Source organism: Corvus moneduloides, chromosome 8, assembly GCF_009650955.1.
Source record: "Corvus moneduloides isolate bCorMon1 chromosome 8, bCorMon1.pri, whole genome shotgun sequence".
Taxonomy (NCBI): Eukaryota; Metazoa; Chordata; class Aves; order Passeriformes; family Corvidae; genus Corvus; species Corvus moneduloides.
In genome coordinates this window covers 18108235-18128047 of record NC_045483.1, presented here as the reverse complement: position 1 = coordinate 18128047, position 19813 = coordinate 18108235, and the positions used below count along the sequence as shown (strand labels likewise).

Sequence of the window (19813 nt, the reverse complement as noted above, 5' to 3'; positions counted from 1 at the left end):
AAGGGTCTTCAGGGGAAGCTGTATGAGGAGCATCTGAGTTCACTTGGTCTATTCAGCCTGGACAGGAGGAGACTGAGGGGTGACCACTGCAGTTACAACTTCCTTGTGAGGGGAAGAGGAGGGGCAGACACTGATCTCTGCTCTGTGGTGACAATGACAGGACCTGAGGGAATGGCCTGAAGTTATGTCAGGAGAGGTTTAGGCTGGATATTAGAAAAAATTTCTTCACCCAGAGAGTGGTTGGACACTGGAAGAGGCTCCCCAGGGAAGTGGTCACAGCACCAAGGCTGAGAGAGATCAAGGAGCATTTGGACAATATTCTCAGGCACGTGGTGTGATTCTTGGGGTGTCCTGTGCAGGGCCAGGAGTTCAACTTTGATGATCCTTGTGGGTGCCTCCCAACACAGCATATTCTGTGATTCTGTGACCTTTTAATTTGCTTCCTAGTTTATGAAGTTTTCATCCTATTTCTCAAGTGACTGGAATTTCCAGTGGTTGTTATGTCATTAATCAGTATTCAGCTTTGCATATAATCTCTAAGTAAATGAATGTCTTTCTGTTGACCACAATTCCTTCACTCTTTCTCTGCAAGGATTGGATTGTTCCTTGTTTACACCTTGAAACCTTCTTCTGTGGATGAAAATCAGATTTACCTGGATAGTGTGGCTGAGAGGCCCACTGAAGGTGAGGGGCTGCCTTTGGTTTATGAGTTATGATAGGTAGCTACAGTATTTCCTTCCTTCCCCAGGGCCTGATGAACCCTAAATGCAACATTAGTGCTTCTGCCTTCTGTGGCAGGAAGAGGCACAATTCCAATTACTTCATATGGAAAGGACAGGCTGCACTGAGGTGACCCTTTTGTTCTCTCTCTGCTAATAAACCAGTAGTACTTTGGCGGCATTGTCCAGAGCTGACACAATGTTGGATTTCAGATATACACAGAGAGGAAGGACATTAAATTGAAATTGCCCCCATACTAACCTACTGGGCTGTTACAAGGGGTAAAATTTCAATGGGCATCCTGGATTTTCTGTGAAGACTTTGCTACACCTACAGTTGTAACAAATAATAATGCGGAGCTCTGCACCTCTTAAAGTATCTGTGTATTTGTCAGGTTCACGTGGGGGAACATCCAGTCATTTGGCCCTTTCACTGTGATCTTTCACTTGAGGCTTTATTGTTATTGCCCCTCTAAACAATAGATCATATTAAGGAGGCACTGGTAACTGTGGTTTGTATATAGACAACACAGTTAGGCAGTACGAGTCAGATTGCCTATTTACATTTCCCTCTCTAGTTAGCCTGAGACTGCTTCCTGTGAGATATTGTTCAACATATAGTCTGAATGAGTTTTAAATAACTCTAAAGAGAGGACTTCGGCAATGTAAGCCCAGGTTGTTTCTTATGTTAGCAGGACTCCTTATGTCTAAAATTTGATGTCTGCATCTTTTTACTCTGCAAAAAAGATACAAGTACCTGATATAAGTACCTGATATAAGTACTTCTACTGGGCTAATTTGATGCAAAGTTGTTCATCAAAGCAATGGAACATGTGTTTTGTCTCTTCATTACTCTTTATTACTTTCTGATATTTGTAGCCTTAAGCCAAACATCTGGAAAGACAATCTGGCTTCGAAACCAGCTATTGAAGATGCTGTTAGATGTAATACGCTCAGACAAACTTCACCTGTCCTCTGAGTAAGTAGAAACATTTAGGAAGTTAAGTGTCTCTGTCTTCCAGATTTTTCATCTTCTGGTGCTTGACCAGGACTAAACACACTAATGTTCGAATTTAAACAAATACTAAGTAAGAGCAGACTGGATTCACAGAGTCTTTTTTGTCAGTGATTTATCTGGCATTCACACAGCTGTGTGGTCTGAGCACACATCAGATATCCATTTTGAAAGAAAATTCCATGTTTTCAGAAAATACTGTGAAAGGGGAACTTGGATATTGATGTTTCTTCTGCATATCAGGGGTTGAAGAAATCCCATCTGTATTTGAAAATCAAGTCAATATAATGAGGGATTACTTGCATCCTTCTATCGTAACCATGAGAATGATGCTACTGTAATTCTACCTTTCAGAACTGAAAGGCAGATTTCATAGTGCTGGGTGCTGTAACTGTGCATTTTCATTAGATAGTACATCTTGGACTTCAAAATTTAAACCAGAATTTTGAATTTCATAGCTTGAAAGATCTAGTCTGTGATGTAGCTTGCCTCAGTTATTGATACACACTCTCAGAAGGAGCTTCGTCTTAATGAACTGTTTTGCCTGACAGTAATACAAGGTTAAATTTAGCAGGAATTGAGTGATTTCACCTGTATGGATGAGTCTGTTGTTACATCTTCAGGATTCTCTGTTGTGGTACACCTTTAATGAGATATTTTTTTTTAGAGAAACATGAGCTTCTAAATCACTTAGAGATAATTTTAAATAATATCTCTTTTTTGTCTTCCATCATGTTTCCTTCCATGTGTTTTCATTTACCTGTTTGTCCTAGGGAAAAAGAAAAGACATTTTTGGCACTGGGGCCAGACTGGTTTCTGCTGTTCACACAGAGCTACCTGCACTTCAGCACAGTTGTCCTGGGAATCAAGCTGCTTCTGTGCTTCCTCCACAATCGTTTGCTGCTGAACAAATTCAAGGAGGGGTTAGTGGCTGGGCGTTGGCTGGAAAACAGCTCTGCAGGGTTGAGTATTCTAATGGGTATGTGTTGGTTTAATGTTCCCAAAACACTGTCTTGATCCAGCTCAGTGGTAGAAGATCACTGTGTACATGATACAAGAATCCTCACTGATCTCAGTACACCAAGAGTTTAAATTACTTCCTAAGGTAGTAATTTATTAAGTTTAAAAACAAATTTGTCCTGGTACTTTTTGTGTTGCACAAAATCAGGCTAGTTGATAAGCCCTTGAGGTGTTCAGATGTCAACTCATGCTCTGAAACCTTTTGTTTCTTTAAGATTTGTTCAGCTTGCTTTTTGATAATTAGACCTGTGGATCTGAGAAAGGAGGAGAAAGGAAGAAGAATGATTCAGGGACACTGCCCTATAACAAAAGGGATAGTGGGAAAAATTATCTGTTAGTCCGGGGATGTTTTTTATACTGTTGATACTGCAGCCTAGCAGACCACTGAGTGTCCTGGGACAGAGACAAATGAGGACAAAGTTGTGTCAGTAATTCTTCTGCTGATACGACATTTATTTTTAGACACTTTCCTTTTCTTTTCCTTTAAAGATAATTTAAAAAGTCACCCTCCAGTGCCTGACAATGGCTACTTCTTGATTTTTGGATTTTCTGTGTTGCAAAGATGTCTGACTGATCATGTTCACATCCCTGAGATCTACTTGGTTGTGGCAGAGCTCTTTCTGGCAACTCCTCAGTCTGAACCGCCTGAAGCAGTCAAGGTATGAAAAAAATAGCAGACAAGCACCTGAAGCTGCTATTGCATTACTGTTTTGACATTTTATGCCCTTTTCCATGACAGGATTCTCAGGCAAGTTTACCCTACTTGGGTTTTGTGATAATAAAAATGATTCATATTTTAGACGTTTAGTTAGTTAACTTTAAGAAAATTTTTGTTCAGAACAACCTTGTTTGGGCAGGTGTTAAATGTTACAAATTTAATAGGAGAGGAAGGAGCTGTTGGAAGTGCAGATGTGTTGATTTTATTCTGATTTGGAGAGAGCAGGCATTGTTCTTGATGCATGGTATATAATTCCTATCTCTGAATGAAATATTTCTCCTCCTGTGTAGAAAGATCTTGAGTCTATGTTGCAGTGGATCTTTCAGCACCACCTTACAGAGAACGTCCTCAAATTCGGGTTGTGTGCAGAGGCAGCTGTGTTACTGCTGGAAATGGTTAGATTCACTGTGGACAAGGTAAGTGTTTTGTTGCAAGGACAGTGCAGTGTGAATGGCCAAATAAAGTGCCCAGGTATGACAGATGCCAGTGGCAGCCTTTACCTGTAATCCCTGTGCCTGCTCTGCCCTCAGAGGGCAATACTGAATGTGACAATGAGCAGGGACTTCCAAGGGTCAGAACAACTACTGCCCTGGTTATGTAGCACAGGATGTGGTGGGCTCATGTTTAAGAACTTCTGAGACCAGAGACAGGCCTTGCCCACAACAGTACTCCTTTTTTTTTTTTTCATTCCTGATGATGATGATATTATGTTACCTTTCTGGTTGGGCGTATCTTCAGTCTGCAAGGCGCGGGTTGGCTGCTGGTGCCTCGTCTGACTTCTTTGTGGCTGTGTCATGTTTGCTTAGAAATACCTAAAGAGGAACAAAGATGAGCTTTTGTGAATGAGAGGAATGCTGCCTTGACCAGATGCACATTTGTCTGTGTTCAGCCTATTGCAGATGCAGAAGCCTCCTGGGCGATTGCCTATCCAGGGAATGTTATCGAGTTTCTGTGCTTGATCTATCACAGTTACACGCAGGACCCCGTGTGGCACTGTCCTGACTTCTTGAAAACTTTGGCTATGGTTGCTTTTCATTCAGGACCACCCAAGGTACGTGTATATGAGCCAGCACAAGCCCTTCAGATCAGAGATGGGTCATTAGGGGAAAAGAAATCAATTTACAGGAGTCTGAGTTAAAATGTATTGCTGTCTGCTTTCACAGGGTGGGTCTGAAGGCCTTTTGACTCCTGATGGTCCAGCCATTGCCGAAGGGAAAGGCTGTGCTGATCCCTCCTCTCTCCCACTCCTACCACACCCTGTCAAGAAACAAGTGTGGGATTTTGTGCGAGTCCTCCTGATGGACAGTCTTCTCAACATCCCAGCAAACAAACAAGGACATCCCCTTGAGCTGCTTCTTGAGGTTTCTCTTCCCATCAGGCTTTGGTGTTCTACCTTGCACGGGGGGTGGAAGGACAGGACATATCCTGCTAGCAACCTAGTAAAAAAAAGTGCTAACAGTGACAAAAGGAGAGGACTTTTCTAATGCCTCTGTACTAATGTGAACTAAGAAAATGCTGCCCCTGGAAAACAGAAAAGATATTTTTCAGGCAATGTTTAATATTGAAGAAAGGTGGGGAAAAAAAAAATCCCTTTTCCTTAGTAATATCTGCTTGTCATTAGAGCAGCCCTTGAATTTGATGAGAACAGAAAATTTCACATGGAGTATCCTGTGTACTGATTTTTGAGATAACAAAATCTCAGTTCTCAAATAAACAAAAAAACCCTCTCTCCACTTTAAGTACAGATTAATTCAAGCTGTAGCAGTTGAAGTCTGGATTATAGGTTTCAGCCACTCTAAGCACTCAAGAGAATCAGAGTAGTCTGAAGAAAGGGGAAGATGAAAAATTTAGGCTTCAACTCCACATTGTCAATAATCCAGGCATCCTAGATGTGAGTTCTGATGCAGACTTAGCTTAGTAATATGAATAGTAATGAACATAAGCTTGACTACAATTGTAATGAGTTAAATCATCTTGTGGAGCAACAGCTCCCTAAATGTTTATACAGTACTATCCCAAGGTTTGGTACAGTTAAAATAGAGTATGGATTTCTGATTGTCTGAATCCTGAGCCTGCTAATGGAGCTGAATTCCCTGAGGACAAGACCTCTTGGGAACCACCTGTGAGCCAGATTCTGGCCCTTTGCAAAATCTTGTTTCTGTTCAGTGTGCAGAGGGTGACTGTGCTGGCTCTCAGCTAGATGGTGTAGTCCTATGGAAGATTTCTTGGTTTTCCAGCTAGGGAATGAAGTCCTGCCATCTCTGCTGTCCAGTAGCTGTCCACATAGGCACTCTTGCTGAAAGTGAAGTTGAATCAGATTTCCTGTTTTCCTGCTGTACTAATATGTATGCCATCACTATATAGGCTTCCCCAGAACATGCCACCAGTGAGCAGAAGAGACTTTTTCAGACAAAAGTTCTGCTGTCTGCTATGGATGTCTTTCATGTTACCAGCCAAGGTGAGGGGAAAACAAGACCAAGAGGTGAGTGAATCAGATTGTTTAACTAGCTGATATTTAGCCTGTAGGTGTAATTGCTAGAAAGGTTTGGAAACAATAGCTAGAAGGACAGTCCAGCTAAGCAGGATGCACTGTCCAATCTATCTTGCTGTAAGCCAGTTTGCATAAATTATTGTAATTTTATAATTTTTTTCTGGAGAGCCTCTTCATTTTTTTCTTTTTGAGAACAGATATTAAAAATACCTGAATATTAAAAAGGGAGTATGTGGAAAGAAACCTAGGTTTATCCTTGAAAGCTTCTGGAAGCAGCCCCACTAACTTAGTTGTTGCAGCTCTCCTTTCTGAGTTGTTAGTTGAACCAGTTGTTCATTACAACATTTTAGTGAGATTGCTTCTATCCTTAATATGGAGCTGTCATTTCCAGTCTGAGTAAGGTGTTTCTGCTATACCTAGAGTCTTCTTAGACATGTCCCAGCTCTGACATATTGTGGGATGAGACTGTTCCTACTCAGCTCTGGTAATCTCACATTTCACTTTTTTTTCATTTCAGCTTGTTATGGAATAATCAACCCTTTTGTATCCTCTCCAGGGAGCAGCGATCCTCATGGTGCTTCAGAATCAGCTGCACCCCTATCCACGATGAATATTGCTTATTTTGTTCAGAAGCTGGTTGAGAAGCTGAACAGCAGAATGTTTTCTGCTGATCCCAAGCAAATCCTGATCTTCATTGTCAAACAGATTATGTGGGTGAGTCACTTTTTTTTTTCCAACTTTTATCATGTTTTAACATGCTGTTTTACACTGAGGTCGTGATACTGCAATTCTGAAGAGGATGGCTGCAACTGGTTTGGTGATTGGTGTTATTCCTGTTTTCTTGCGTAAGAACATAACAGTTCTAAATTATAATTAGAGATAGATGGTGCAGCATAAAGAAAGGATAGTTAACTCTTTTGTGACACTGTCTGTTGGCTATGTACACGTTGCTGAACAGGAATAAATTAATCTCTTCCACAGTTCTGGGGACTTCGGCAGAAATACAGAAAAATACAATTTTTATGTAAGAGGTAGTTTGGGGGAATTTCGCTGAAATAAGTTTCCAGCAGGTTAAATGAAGTGGGAGGAGTGGATCCTTGGGGAGAAAGTTCTTTGAGCAAGCCAAGTACTCTGCTGTTTTGTGTTTTCACAGGTCTTAGAAAGCTCTGTCTCTCAAAAGGAAGTTTTCCTCAGTGCCCTGTACAGCTGCTTAAACAGAGCCATCCTATACTGCCTATCCAGACCACAACAATCACTGCCTGAGCAGTTTAATGTCCTGAACACTCTCATTGTTCTGCAAGAGCACTGGGACATTATTTTTGCAACTTACAACTCAAATAGTAATTTTGTCATCTGTCTGATGTACTGCCTCTGCCAACTGAACTCGGGCAGGTACAAATGTTCATCTCGTTATAATGTTTGTTTGTATCTCGTGCTGTACCTATGGAAGTGGCTGCAGAGGGGGAGATATCTCAGAACTTAGGTAATACCTGGTTTGGGGAATCACTAGAAGCTGAGATTGAGCTCGATCCAGCATTTCCAGCAGCCTACTCACTTCGGAGTAGTAAATGCAGTTAACAGGCTTGAACTGATTTCAGTGGAGCTGGCTCACAAGCCCATCAGGAAAATGAGCATCTGGAAATCTTCCTGAGACGTGGGCTAGAACCACTCCACAGTCATGCAGGCAGCCATTCTTTGAGACGTCTGCATGGGGTAATTTAGTGAGATGTTTTTTCTGATCCAGCGGTCATTTATGTGCGGGTGCATTTAAAACATAAGTAAAAGTGTGCATGGATCTTGTGATCTTTGTGTTATTTTGACTTGGATCTGAGCTGCAAAGTTCTGGTTGTTCTGACATTGGGTAGGGCTAGAACATCCATACCCACTGTTTGCTGTTCTTACAGATGTTGATATAATAGATATACTCTTGCTAATGTAAGCTGGGGAGTTACTTTGGAAGCTTAGTTTTGTGAAAAAAAGCCAATATTGGCCAGTGCTTTATTCACTATAATGATATTTCTTGTTTCACTGATAGCCTTCTGTACTGCTTTGATGGTTTGAATTGAATCCATTAATACAGTGTTACACAAGAAGTAAGCTACACTTCCTGAGATCTTTTCTGGATTATTCTCATTCCAGTCAGATAATAACTTGTAGGCCAAAACTGCTAAGATGGAGTAAGGATTGCTTTTACGTAGTAAGAGCAGAAACATTTTTTAAAAAATGAAATTAGAGAAGGGTTTGTGTTATCCAAAAGCCAAACATAACAAACCCAGGGAATCAGAACTGTGGTATTTTAAAGAAATCAGAAATAAAAATGGCACCTTGCATACCCAAGGATTTGACTCTCCCAGGTAGTAGGGCCTGTTTAGACTTGAAAGACCTTGGTATGTTACTTGTGGCTATATATGCCATTATTGGCAGCCATTCTGTGTCCAGATTGTGTGGATACCTTACCCAAGCCTGTTTGACTTTTTTTTTTTTTTTTTTTTTGAAGCGTTACTGCTGTACTGAAGTTCCTAATGTCTTTTACCTACTGACTGGTAAATTGTGGCACAGCCCCCAGTCCCAAAGCAGAACTCCTCTTGGCCAGATGTTCTCAATAATCACATCTATGTGATAATTGTATCACGGTGCTAAATTTACAATGTTTTTGTGCTGAGTGCTTTAGAAACTGAATGAATAAATCATTATTACAAAAAACTCAGACTAAGCAGTTCGAGTGTAGGGTACAGCAAGACACTGCTTTCTGCATAGTGGCAGATACCTCTGGCAGAGGAATTCAGAGCAAAGAGATAATGTACAAGATGCCCAGGGGAGGTGCAAGAAGGCTGGTGTAGACTGGCTACATCAGTACAGCCCTGTGTTCTGTCTAATTGGGGTGAATGGTAGATACAAGTGCAGTAAGAAGTGCAGGAATTAGGCACGAACAAGAGGGTGATGTAGAGGGTCATGATGACTGCTCCTTGACTTTGAAAACCAGACTGGTAGTGGTTAAGTTCCCACTTCTGGAAATTCTGTGGTATTACATGACTGGTATAAGCTCTCAAGACTATAAATACTGATCTACTAAATGATTCAAGTAGGAGTGGATATGCAGAAACACACTGTCCTCAGTTTGTTCTGATTTCCTCACCTGTCCTCCTTTTTTTTTTTTTTTTTTTTGTCACAGCTGTTCGGAAGGTTTTGGGTTGGATGCAAAACCAAAGCTGGCTTCTTATCACCAAATTTTCCTTGCCCCCAGTGAAGAGGAAAAGGGCAACCTGCCTACTCCAGATGATGGTAATTTATGGCACATGTTTCCTGTGGCTTAGAGAGAAGGAAAATACCTGTCCTAAGCAGTTATCAGAGCAGCTTGTGCAAGTGCCACTTACTTCCTCTTTGATGTACAGGCACTGCAGGCACAGCAAAGAGAAAGGAAAGTTGTGCTGAAAAATTACTTGCGTTTGCATCAAGCCTTTTGATTCAAAAGTCACACCCTACATCCTCAGGAGTAATGGGTATCAGTTTGGAGATCTCTCCTCCATGTTATGGCCAGTATAAGGGACCAGACACATATACTATTTGTAGCTCTATTTCTTTTTTTCAAGGCCATACACAGTGTGTGTCTGTTACGTGCAGAAAGAAGCATTTTGAGCATTTAAGAGAAACATGGGAAAAATGATGGGTTGGATTCAGTGTGGTTAGCTGAAGCCTGCAGCAGAGCAGTGTTCTTTTTTTATTTTTTAATATATATTGGCTTGGTTATGATGCAACAAAATCAGTCTGGTTTGCAGGGAAATAGAGCAAAACATCTCAGCACTTCCTTGTACAGTACCCTCCTGCTGCGTCAAATTGTTTCACAACTTGGTTATCTTTGCCTGTCCATCTCCAATGATGTTTGGCAACATAAAAGAATGTCCTTTATGTGCTTAGCATTCTATGCATGATAATAAGATCATAAAAATTCTGATTAAATGGTTTTCCAAAGCAGAAACCTGTTAAAACCACATGTCACTCCTACTTGTTTCTTTCAATGAGTTGAAATATAAAAGAAATATCCTGCTGTTTTCTGTATTAGATTAACTACTCTAGCTTAGAACCTATGGAGGCAGTACACAAAAAGGAACAACTCCACTGACTCCAGCAGTTACTCTGGAGCAGTGCTTTTCCAAATGAGATGTTTTTGCATTACCTGTTGCTTGACTTGAAAACACAAATGAAGAATCATTTTTTGGTGTTACTTTTGTTTCCTAGTTCACCAGGAGATTCTGAGAACAGTAGAAATCATCTGGAAGCAGCTCATATCTCAGAGGCAGCAGGCTCTGGAGGACACTTACAAGATGGATCTTTCTGTAAAAGGAAATGACAAAGAAAGGGACATGAAGATAACAGAGATCACTCCTTTATGGGAAGAAATTATGACAAAAGCTTGGCAGCACTTGCTAGGTCTCTGTTCTTTTATGGAATACTCCTTGTAGTAAGCAAAGATGGTGTGGTAAATGGGGTGCCTGGTGGAAAGCAGCTGTTCTTTGGTTATACCCTGCACATCACCTGCTAAGAAGCAGATTCTCAGTTTCTCTCCTTCAGGGCTGTGATTGCTTCCTGTGTCATAACCCAGCCCTTCTGTAATCCCCTGGTGGTGTCTTAGGGCTCATGTTGTGCTGCAAGAAAGAGAAATCTCCTTAGATGGTTGTATCCCATAGGAAGATTTAAAAGGAAGGATATATGGTTAAAGAAGGGCGTTGCAATGTGTGTAGTGCTGCAGTGATTCACAGTTTGTGTCTGTAATGAAACTGATCTATGGCAGAGCTCTGTGAGGCTTTTAAATAAAAGCTTGAGAAGTATGTGTTAATTCAATTCTCATAAAAATAGAAAGTAATTCATCTTGGGTAACACGCTGCTATGTTGTTTTATCTTGTGTAATCAGGATAGAACCCCTCTATCTTCCGACAGGCTCAACTTCAAGTCTTAAAAGCTTTTCTGTCTGTTTTGGCCTGCAGTATCTGAAAAGAAGCTTCTCCAGAAAAAAGCAGGGCCAGGCCAGTCCCAGAGCAAGCACAATTCCTGGAGTGAAAGCCTCTCTTCAGCTATTAGGTTTATACCTGGCCGAAACACAGAGGAAATGGCATGCAAATCAGAGGTAAATTTTGTTCTTTGTCTTTTCTGGGTCTGTCACTGGTCTAACTTTTATATAGCTCTGGAGAGTTTTTCTGGATTGGGGTGGCTTCTGAATGTCTGTTGGTTGACATGTTCCATGGCAAACTAGGCAACTGTTGCAGCTGAGGTTCCTTTTCTAGGCTGCTAGAAACAATCACAAAGAAATAGTTACCTGAAGAACTTCTCTTGGCAAGCCTGTTCACGTAGTCTAATAATGCATATTTTCTGCATAGGGCACAATTATGTGCCCTAAGCAGCCCAGATACGTTTGTGTTTACAGGGCTCTGCTTGGAGCAAGGTGAGGAGATGCCAGCTTTGCTGCTGCTTTGGACTTGCATCACCTATGTAAACCTTGTCCTTCAGCCACTGAATTAGTAGAATTAGTAGAACGGCTCAGGTATCATCATAGTACTATTATTGTGGTACTATCATTACATTTTCTACTCAATATGAAGTATTAAAGGTCCAAATTTTAGTTTAGCCCCTAGAGATCAAGAAACAAGTCTTGGTATATAACCCAGGGATTGGTTTGGAGGGTCTGCATAATTCCTACTGTCAGGAATGAAGGTGAACTGTCTTTTCCATGTGTAAGCTCCTCCTTTGCTGAAAGAGAGGGCCATTTCCATGGTTTTGCTGAGCATTTGTCAAAATTAGAAATAAAAAGCCCTAGATAGATGTTACTTTTCAAGTGTAGTAGAGGTAGAGTAACTAACTTGCCCTAGGGTATGGTAAAAGTGCATTGACCAAATATTCAGAGCTTTAAACCAAGCTTGTGCTACTGTGGTGCTCAACATGTTAAGGTCTTTTTCTTCTCCTGAGGACACAATGAGTCTGTTATTAGCATCACTTTAGGCAGCCTTAACCCTCTAGCTCAAGCCACGTGAGATTGCAGCTTTATGCCTGGTGATGCCTGGTTCACTTCCAGGTGTGTTGATCAGGAAGACTGTGATACCCAGCTAATGTGTCTGATGGTACCTTACTGAGCTGCAAGGTTTTTTCAGCATGCCACAGAATTCTTCTCAGTCCTTAAAATCACTTTGCTGCTTACAGAGTGAGCAAGCTCTTCCCAGGTACATATGTATACTGTGATGTCATACTACAAGAGTGTCGACTATTTGCCCTGGGGTCTGTTTAATTATTTTTTTAAATTAATTTTGATTATTACAGCTGATTACACCTCAGTGAGCAATGTAATTGATATTTGTAAATGTATCCCAAGGAACATTTTGTACAACATGCTTTTTGCTGTTGAAGGTTAAAGACTCTGTTATTGGTTTTTCCCTAAATATGCCCACATCATTAGTTCCTCCAGTGAAAAGGTTGCCATCTGGAAAAGGCAGCACGGAGACATTATTCAGGCACAAGTGCATGAAATTGGTGTTTCTACATCTTCTGTCTCTCTTCTGCAAGGAAGCTGCTTGTAATTAAAGGAGCTGGGTTTGGAAGAAACATTACTCACTTGGTGTTATTCTTTATCATGTCAAGTACTGACAGCTCCATAGCTCTGATAAATTGTTCTTCTCAATGAGATACGAAGCTACAGTTCCAAATGTTCTTCTCCACTCTCCTTCTCCCCCCTTCTCCCTCCAGACTGTCTTTCAGAGTTTGATACACTTTTTAGAGAGGTGAAATTTAAGAGGAAGAAAATTTAGTTGCCCCTCAATGGTTCTCTTCCTTCATAGACTTACATTAGAAATCTTACATTAAAAGTAAATGGTATTTTTGCTTCTACCTCCTGTTTTTGACCAGTTTGGTAGTCACTTAAAAATGTGCTGTAATGTAATTTTGTATCACTTTCTTTGTCAGGGGACTTCTATGTTCACTACTGGCCTCTGTCTTCATTACCGCAAGTTATGGACTTACGTCTGACAGCAATAGGCACTTGGTTGAAACATGGAGATTAAAGGAAAAATAATAGTATGAACTACATAGGGAGGAACAAAGAATTTAAATCCTGGAGTAAAATAAAAATATTTGCTCCTGACTGAGCAAAGTTTACTGAGAGAAGTGCAGAAATTCACCCAGGATTTCAGAGCTGTGCCCAGTAGAAAGAAGAAATGGGTTGTTTACTGGGTTGTTAATGTGATTCCTCTATCGACTGAAAAATAAACAAAGACGTTGAAGCAGTAGTAGTATTTGCTGCAGATTAAAACAAACAAAAAACAAGCAGCAAACACTGCTCTTAAATTTTTCCCCACGATTATTTACAAGATAGGAAGAGTGCTTTTGAGACCCAATCCTCAATCTGGAAAAAACAGCAAAATTCAAACTGTTCACTCCAGCAAAGGATCAGGCCCCATGTTTCTGCTGTGCTTTTGCTCATGTTCTCCATCATCAGCAAACGCAATTTCCTGCTATTTGGTAGCAAGTATGAGAATCAGCCATCAAATGCAGCTGGTTTTTCTGCATATTTCTGAATCCACTGTGCTATCTTATGCTTTGCTCGTGGCTTTGTCTGCGAGGCGTGATCATGTAGAAAAGAGTGTAATTACATTTCTGGTAGTAGAATGGCAATGATCTGCTCTAGTAATTGCTGTTTTGTACTTTCTTGGAAGTTTGAGTAGTCATGCAGGAGCACAAGGAGCATTGTTCAAAGTTGGATTTTTTGATGCTTACAGGTGAGAGACTTGGGTAAATTTGTCAGCAGGAAGGTCTGTAAGACTGAATACAGTGCCAAGGTTTCCAAATCACTGACTTTCCTGTTTCAAAGTGAGCCTTTTGATCTCTTGCTCTTTCTCCTCCTTTCCCCCTCCCCAGTTTTACTGTCAAAATCTAGTATATGTATTTAATTTTTAGGTTAGTAGCGTCTGTGATTGGTTTTGATATCGTCAAAAAGCTACAAGAGCAGCAAAGGACCACTGTAACAATTGTATTTCAGTCAACTCTAAATCAGTCAACAGCTGCTTCATGCCCTGTCCTGAGGTTCCTTAGGATTAGTGCCTGAGCAAGGTTACAAGCACCGTACTTCTAACTCCTGTAAGACACAGTGCCTTAGAGCTGTTGCTCTTTACAAGAAATGCAGAGCCTCCTCAGTTTTACAGGAGGCCTGATCATGCCTGTCCTCTACTGTTTTCATTGATTAATTGCATTCCTCTATGCCAAAGGCCCATATAACTTGATAGAAAAGGTCTTTTTAATCCCAGTCTTCAGAATGAAGAGGTTAAGAGACCTCCTAACTTGTAATTGCAAAGCCAGGAACTTAAATCTTTTTCTTACCAATCACTTAGTTGGTCTTTTATCAGCTTTTCGAGTTAAGTGAGTTAAAACAAGCAAACATTTAATGATATTTCTTTGAAAAGAGCATCGTTTGTGTAACATGTTTATCTTCATAATAGAAGGATAATTAACATCACTAATTATCTAATTAAGTTCATTAACTATGCACCAACAGTGCACCGTGAAGTTGACATTATGTTCTTCTGTCAACAAATGCTTTGATTTCTTAGGAAGTAATTAAAATGTAAATTAGCATGTCATTAAATGCACAAGGGAACTTTGGAATCAAATATTCATTTCAAAACTGCTCATAGCACACATTTTTTTTACTTCAATGAAAGCAGGCACTTTACTATTAATGATGTATATTAAACAATTTCCATTATAATATTATTGTCTTGTTTAATAACTGGCTCAAAGCTAAATTACAGCATGCTGTAGCAAGCTGAAAAAAGTTTCTTTAACTTTGAACAAAGAAATTTTCATGTCCTCTTACACGCATATCTGACACACTGCTCATTTATCATTTTCAGATTGTTTACAAGATCATAAAGAAGTAATTCAACAGGTCAGTGTTAGCTAAGAATTGCATGAAATCATAAAATATAGAGCTATTTCATATTATGTGATACAAATCACTGAACTTTCTGAAACATGGGAATCATTTCCCCATTCATTGAAGATAACTGTGTAGCTGAGAACTGGAATATAAATGTTGTATGGTGAATACAGGTCTTTAGGCTGCCTCAGATTCACAGACCCCTCAGTCTGTCCCCTAAAAATTCATTAGAGGTTGCTGCAGGAGATGGTGTGTGATAGCACAGTGTACAACAGAAAACCTATCCTAGCAAGATTGCTTCTTTCTTGATTTATATCATCTTAAAACCTGAAACACAAGAGACATTGCTTACAAATTTTCTGTGGGTAGCTCTTCAGAGGGACTTTTCCTGTGTTTTTAAACTCAGTGGTCTTCTGTAGGAGTGAAGTGCCTTCACTGAATTACACATTGTATGAAAATGTTGCCTGTTATTTCTCCTGCATATTGTTTTAAAATATACTTTTGCCTTTCAAGCTAGAGATTGTCTGGGTCAGGGTTAAGCTTGGATATAGGATTTCAGCAAGTGGAATTTAATGTTTAAAGCTGTTGGCACCAAAGTCTCATCTTTCAAGAGCTGCTGGTTGTGGAGTTTTATTTTCACATAACGGAGCTGATGCCAAATGAGTTGAATGGTGTTGACATGGATGAAAGAGGAGTTTTATTTGGTTGCAGAAAAACCCTAGAAATTAGTGCTAGCCACTGAAACAGACTATGATTTTCTTTGCTAAATACATAGATAAATAATTTCTCGTATTTCTTGGTTCAGATATGTCTGTTTTCTTCCAGTTTTTTGATTCAACATTTTATTTATAATAATTTCAGAAAGAAATGGTTTGAATTCAAAAGACCGAAGTGTCAATTTAAACTGAAAAGTAAAGAACAGAAAATCAAGGGAGGCCCTAGAAATCTCTGTGAGATTGACTTACATGTTTCTTCTAAGTGAGGCTATAGGTTGCTAACTGTGCTAGAGTCTGTGACCATTCCTTTCTTGTTGCTCTCATCTTTGCTAGCCAAATTAAAGTTTGCTTGTGTTCTATTTATGCTTTCTGCTGCAGAGTAGCTTGAAGTATATGCACTAAGAAACTCCAGAAGTAATCTTGTCACCTTTAAATGTAAGTCATTTTAGGAAAACTATATTTTTATGAGTCAGGAGAGAGATGTTTCTTTTTTCTGTACTCTAACCTCTAAGCATACACTGGTGTTTACAGAATTCTTTCATCAGCTCAAGGACTAGAAGGGCACATTTTTCTTACATAAAAGCCATGATTCAAATGTAATCAGAAATGCCAGTGCATGAGAATGTTGGACAAATGCATTTAGATAATAGTGTGTAATAAAGCCCTAAGTTAAATACACCTGTAGGACTTCCACATTTTAAATAGAAATAGGAAAACAGTGAGTAAGAGCAAGTGAAGGCTAGAAGAGACTCCACTGCTATTCCCTGTGATGCCAAAGTCTGACCTTCACCTTTCACTTCAGAGGTAAAAGTTAATGCCTCTGCTGTAACAGGATGGAAACTGAGTCCTCAAGAGGTTGAATGAATTATCCCAAGTCACAGAAGCCATTCTCAGAGATAGGATTAAAGAATAAACATGCCTTGACTCTCATTGTGCTTTTTTGCTATTAGGAGACAAGTAATCTGTTCAATAGTGTCATCTGTTGAAGGGCTGTGTGTATGCACGCACACATACAGACATATGGTTGCTATAGAAGTAGATTGGCTTCTGTACTGCCTGGATTTAGCTGATAAATAGTCACATGTACGCACCAAGCTTTAGGTTTACCCTTTGAAACCCACCCCTGTGTGTGGGTACATTTATGATGCACTGAAATATGGAGGATTTTCTCATTAGGTCTGCTATTCCCCAGCCAACTGGCAATGCCAGGAATGCATCCATGATCCTTAGGAGCAGTTGGCACACTGCATTAGCCTCCTAGTGGGCTGAGGCACGAAGCTTCCCCGCAACACTTAACTGCTGGAACTCAGTCTGTTGAAAAGCTAAATGAATTTTGGCAAAGCAACAATAAAATCCACATGGCAATAACAATTTTGTGATTCAAAAGAGCCTGCAAACAACCCTCAGTGTGGAGAGTGTATGTGAAGGACTAGGATAAACTGCTCTTTAATTTGCTAAGGAAAACATTATCTGCCTTAGCTTAATGGCTGTTACCTGGTGAGTAATGGAACAACTTTTTCTCTTGTGAAATGAACCTACTTGCTGCCTAGTGCATAGTCACTTTCTTGAAAAGTAATCTGGTCTCAAGAAAGGTGGCTTATTGTTTGCACAGGGTAGCAGTGTACCTGGTTACTTTGTCAGATTTAGTAGCAGGAGAAGATTGGAGATGTTATGCACTTTGTCTCTATCTGAATAGAACAGGGCTGGTGCATTGGAGACTTTACCCAGCTCTAATAGTTTACTATAGCACTCAGATGCTTCTCTGTAAAGCTGCCATGGTAGCTATAATCCTGTCCTCTGTAGCAAGCTTGATGAGCAAGCATTGATTGATTTAGCAAGAAAGGACCAGAAGTATTGTGCTTTAACATTCTGGTTAGATGTGTGGAAACAGAAGGAGCATGAGAACTGCCATGAATACAAGAAGATAGTTTTCATATCTCCAAAGGGTTTAGGCTCAAAACTACTGAAAATCTGTCTCTGTGCCTGTGTAAGTCATGGTGGTTCAGAAATATTCTATGAAAAAATTATTGGCTCTAGATGATGCCTGCAAAAATCATTTGCTTTTGTGAGAAACTCTCTCCTTCCTGACTAGGTCACATCCTCATCCACACTGGTTAGGGCATGTGGTCCAGAGGACAGAGGTGGCATATGGGGCTGCTGAGAAGAGCAATGCTGCGCCACAAGTGGATGCCATGTAATGTTGAGCTGCTGGGAAATATATACTTAAGAAAAACTGAACAATTTGCTCTTTCTAAAATGGCATTTCCTTAGTGTTCTGTTTCATCTGCTTTTCTGTTTGATTCAAGATGTGAAGAGTATCACATTGGTATCGTGTAATTTTTCTTATTCTAATGATGCTAATTTCCTATTTTCTTCTTTGGGAGTGATCATCCATAGAGATTTTAAGTATTTTTAATTGTCATTTTTGAGGTTCAACTGCTGCATATGTATTATCTCTGTGTTGATATCTTTAATACTTGGATTAAAGGTGCGTCTGCCTCCCTTCACTAGCAGACAACCTGTACATAAAACCTGTGAAATGCATGCCTAAGCACATCCCTAAACACAGTGATTTCTTGAATCAGTCATCATATCTATTTCTGCCATGCACAAACTCTTTGCCACTGTCACATATGCTATTTACATGCAGTGTCTGGCATCCCTAAGAGCTCACTACCTGCTGTGCTGTTTTTCTGTGCCTGTGAAATACTTTCTGAAAACCTAGTGACTGCTTGAATAGCCATAATTAGATAAAAAAAACCTTCCTTGAAGAATTGTGAAAGCCCAATTTAGACAAATAAAGCACATGGACTCTTCCTGGGATATGAGATCTTGTATCTGGTAAATCAGCTATATTAGAGTACTATCTGCCACTGGGAACATAAGAGTAGAAGGGGTTTCCAAACTAGTTCATCAAATGGTTTCTCCCTCCCACTACTGCATGCTCTCACCATATGCATCCTCCCTGTGGGCTTATCATGCTATTTCAAATTAATTCAGGTTGGGTTTGCCCCATCACCATCCCCCCTTTCCCTGCAACCACGTCCTAATGACAGGAAGTTGTGGACTCTCCACCCCTGGAGGTGCTCAAAACCAGGCTGGATGGGGCTCTGAGTATCCTGTTCTAGTGGAAAATGTCCCTGCCCATAGAAGAGGGGTTGTAACTGGGTGATCTTTAAGGTCCTGTCCAACCCAAACAATTCTATGATTTAGTGATGTTCCAGAAACTCAGCTCTTAGATTCTGTCATGTTCCAGAAACTCACTTCTTTGTTTCCCCATCTGCAAACTAAAGACTTTGACTTCTTTCATAAAGATCTCTGAGTGGTACTGGTCAAAACTACTGTGCAAGAGTTACAGCTGTGATGCTACATAAATGCTCTTACTATGTATGTTTATATACTTACAATATTTATTTTGTTCAGAAGAGCTAAAGTAGTAGACTATCATCACTAATTCTAGCCCTTACCAACAGATGACTAGAAACACATGCTTCGAAACAAGTATGTGGGTACTGTCACTGTCATCCATGGGATAATTCGCTTGGCACAGTGAGGGATTTGAACATTTAGGCTTACCTTGTGTCTCTTAAAAGTCAAAAATTAATTTGTCTTGACGTTTATTTTTATTTATTAATAGTTTCGGCACATACTTTTGTGTGCATGTGTATTCTGTAGCACAACACATATAAAGAAAGCCTCCAAGTGCAGAGCCCTAATGACATAATGTTTCTTTAGGAAAGAGCTGTGGTATGTGTGGTGTCTGGATCATGCAATATGAGTTTGTTATGGCAAGCCTGAATATTTATGAGGTGCAGGAGTGTTAAGTGATCTATATATATTAAAAAAAAATATCAGACATAAAGCATTCCAAAGCTCAGTAGAGTTTTGTTAACTTATAAGTCTCACCTCAATCTTTTATGTTTTTCTTTTCAACTGTTTCTCATTATAAACAGTCTCTCAATCTCTTTAGTTGAAAGAAATTATAGAAAATTCACACTCTGGATTTCCTCAGTGCTAATAATTTTCTCTCCTATTTGAGGACTCCATACAGCAAGAGCAGAAATGGTTTTTGAGTCTGTGATTTGTTTTGGTTTTTTAATAGGAAAATAACTTTTAAATTCCATCACCTTTTCAAGCTCTAAATATTGGCTGGGGAATATGTGGCAGTAAAATGATCTGATTCTACTTACAATGTGATTGCCTAAGGCAGCAAAGTAGAG

The 19813-nt window shown here is 39.9% G+C and overlaps 1 protein-coding gene across 3 annotated transcripts in view; it reads left to right on the top strand.

The window, feature by feature from the left end:
- Positions 1-19813, top strand: part of WDFY4 (WDFY family member 4) — a 124638-nt gene that overhangs the window by 48668 nt on the left and 56157 nt on the right. For 2 of the 3 annotated variants that reach the window (XM_032115868.1, XM_032115870.1), the window contains exons 27-39: positions 593-684; positions 1599-1698; positions 2508-2713; positions 3244-3413; positions 3763-3888; positions 4362-4523; positions 4636-4833; positions 5837-5954; positions 6520-6677; positions 7117-7355; positions 9136-9245; positions 10200-10391; positions 10946-11085. In XM_032115868.1, coding sequence (XP_031971759.1) covers positions 593-684; positions 1599-1698; positions 2508-2713; positions 3244-3413; positions 3763-3888; positions 4362-4523; positions 4636-4833; positions 5837-5954; positions 6520-6677; positions 7117-7355; positions 9136-9245; positions 10200-10391; positions 10946-11085 — 2011 coding nt within the window. The remainder of the gene's footprint in view (positions 1-592; positions 685-1598; positions 1699-2507; positions 2714-3243; positions 3414-3762; positions 3889-4361; positions 4524-4635; positions 4834-5836; positions 5955-6519; positions 6678-7116; positions 7356-9135; positions 9246-10199; positions 10392-10945; positions 11086-19813) is intronic. The other variant, XM_032115869.1, reaches the window with a different exon arrangement.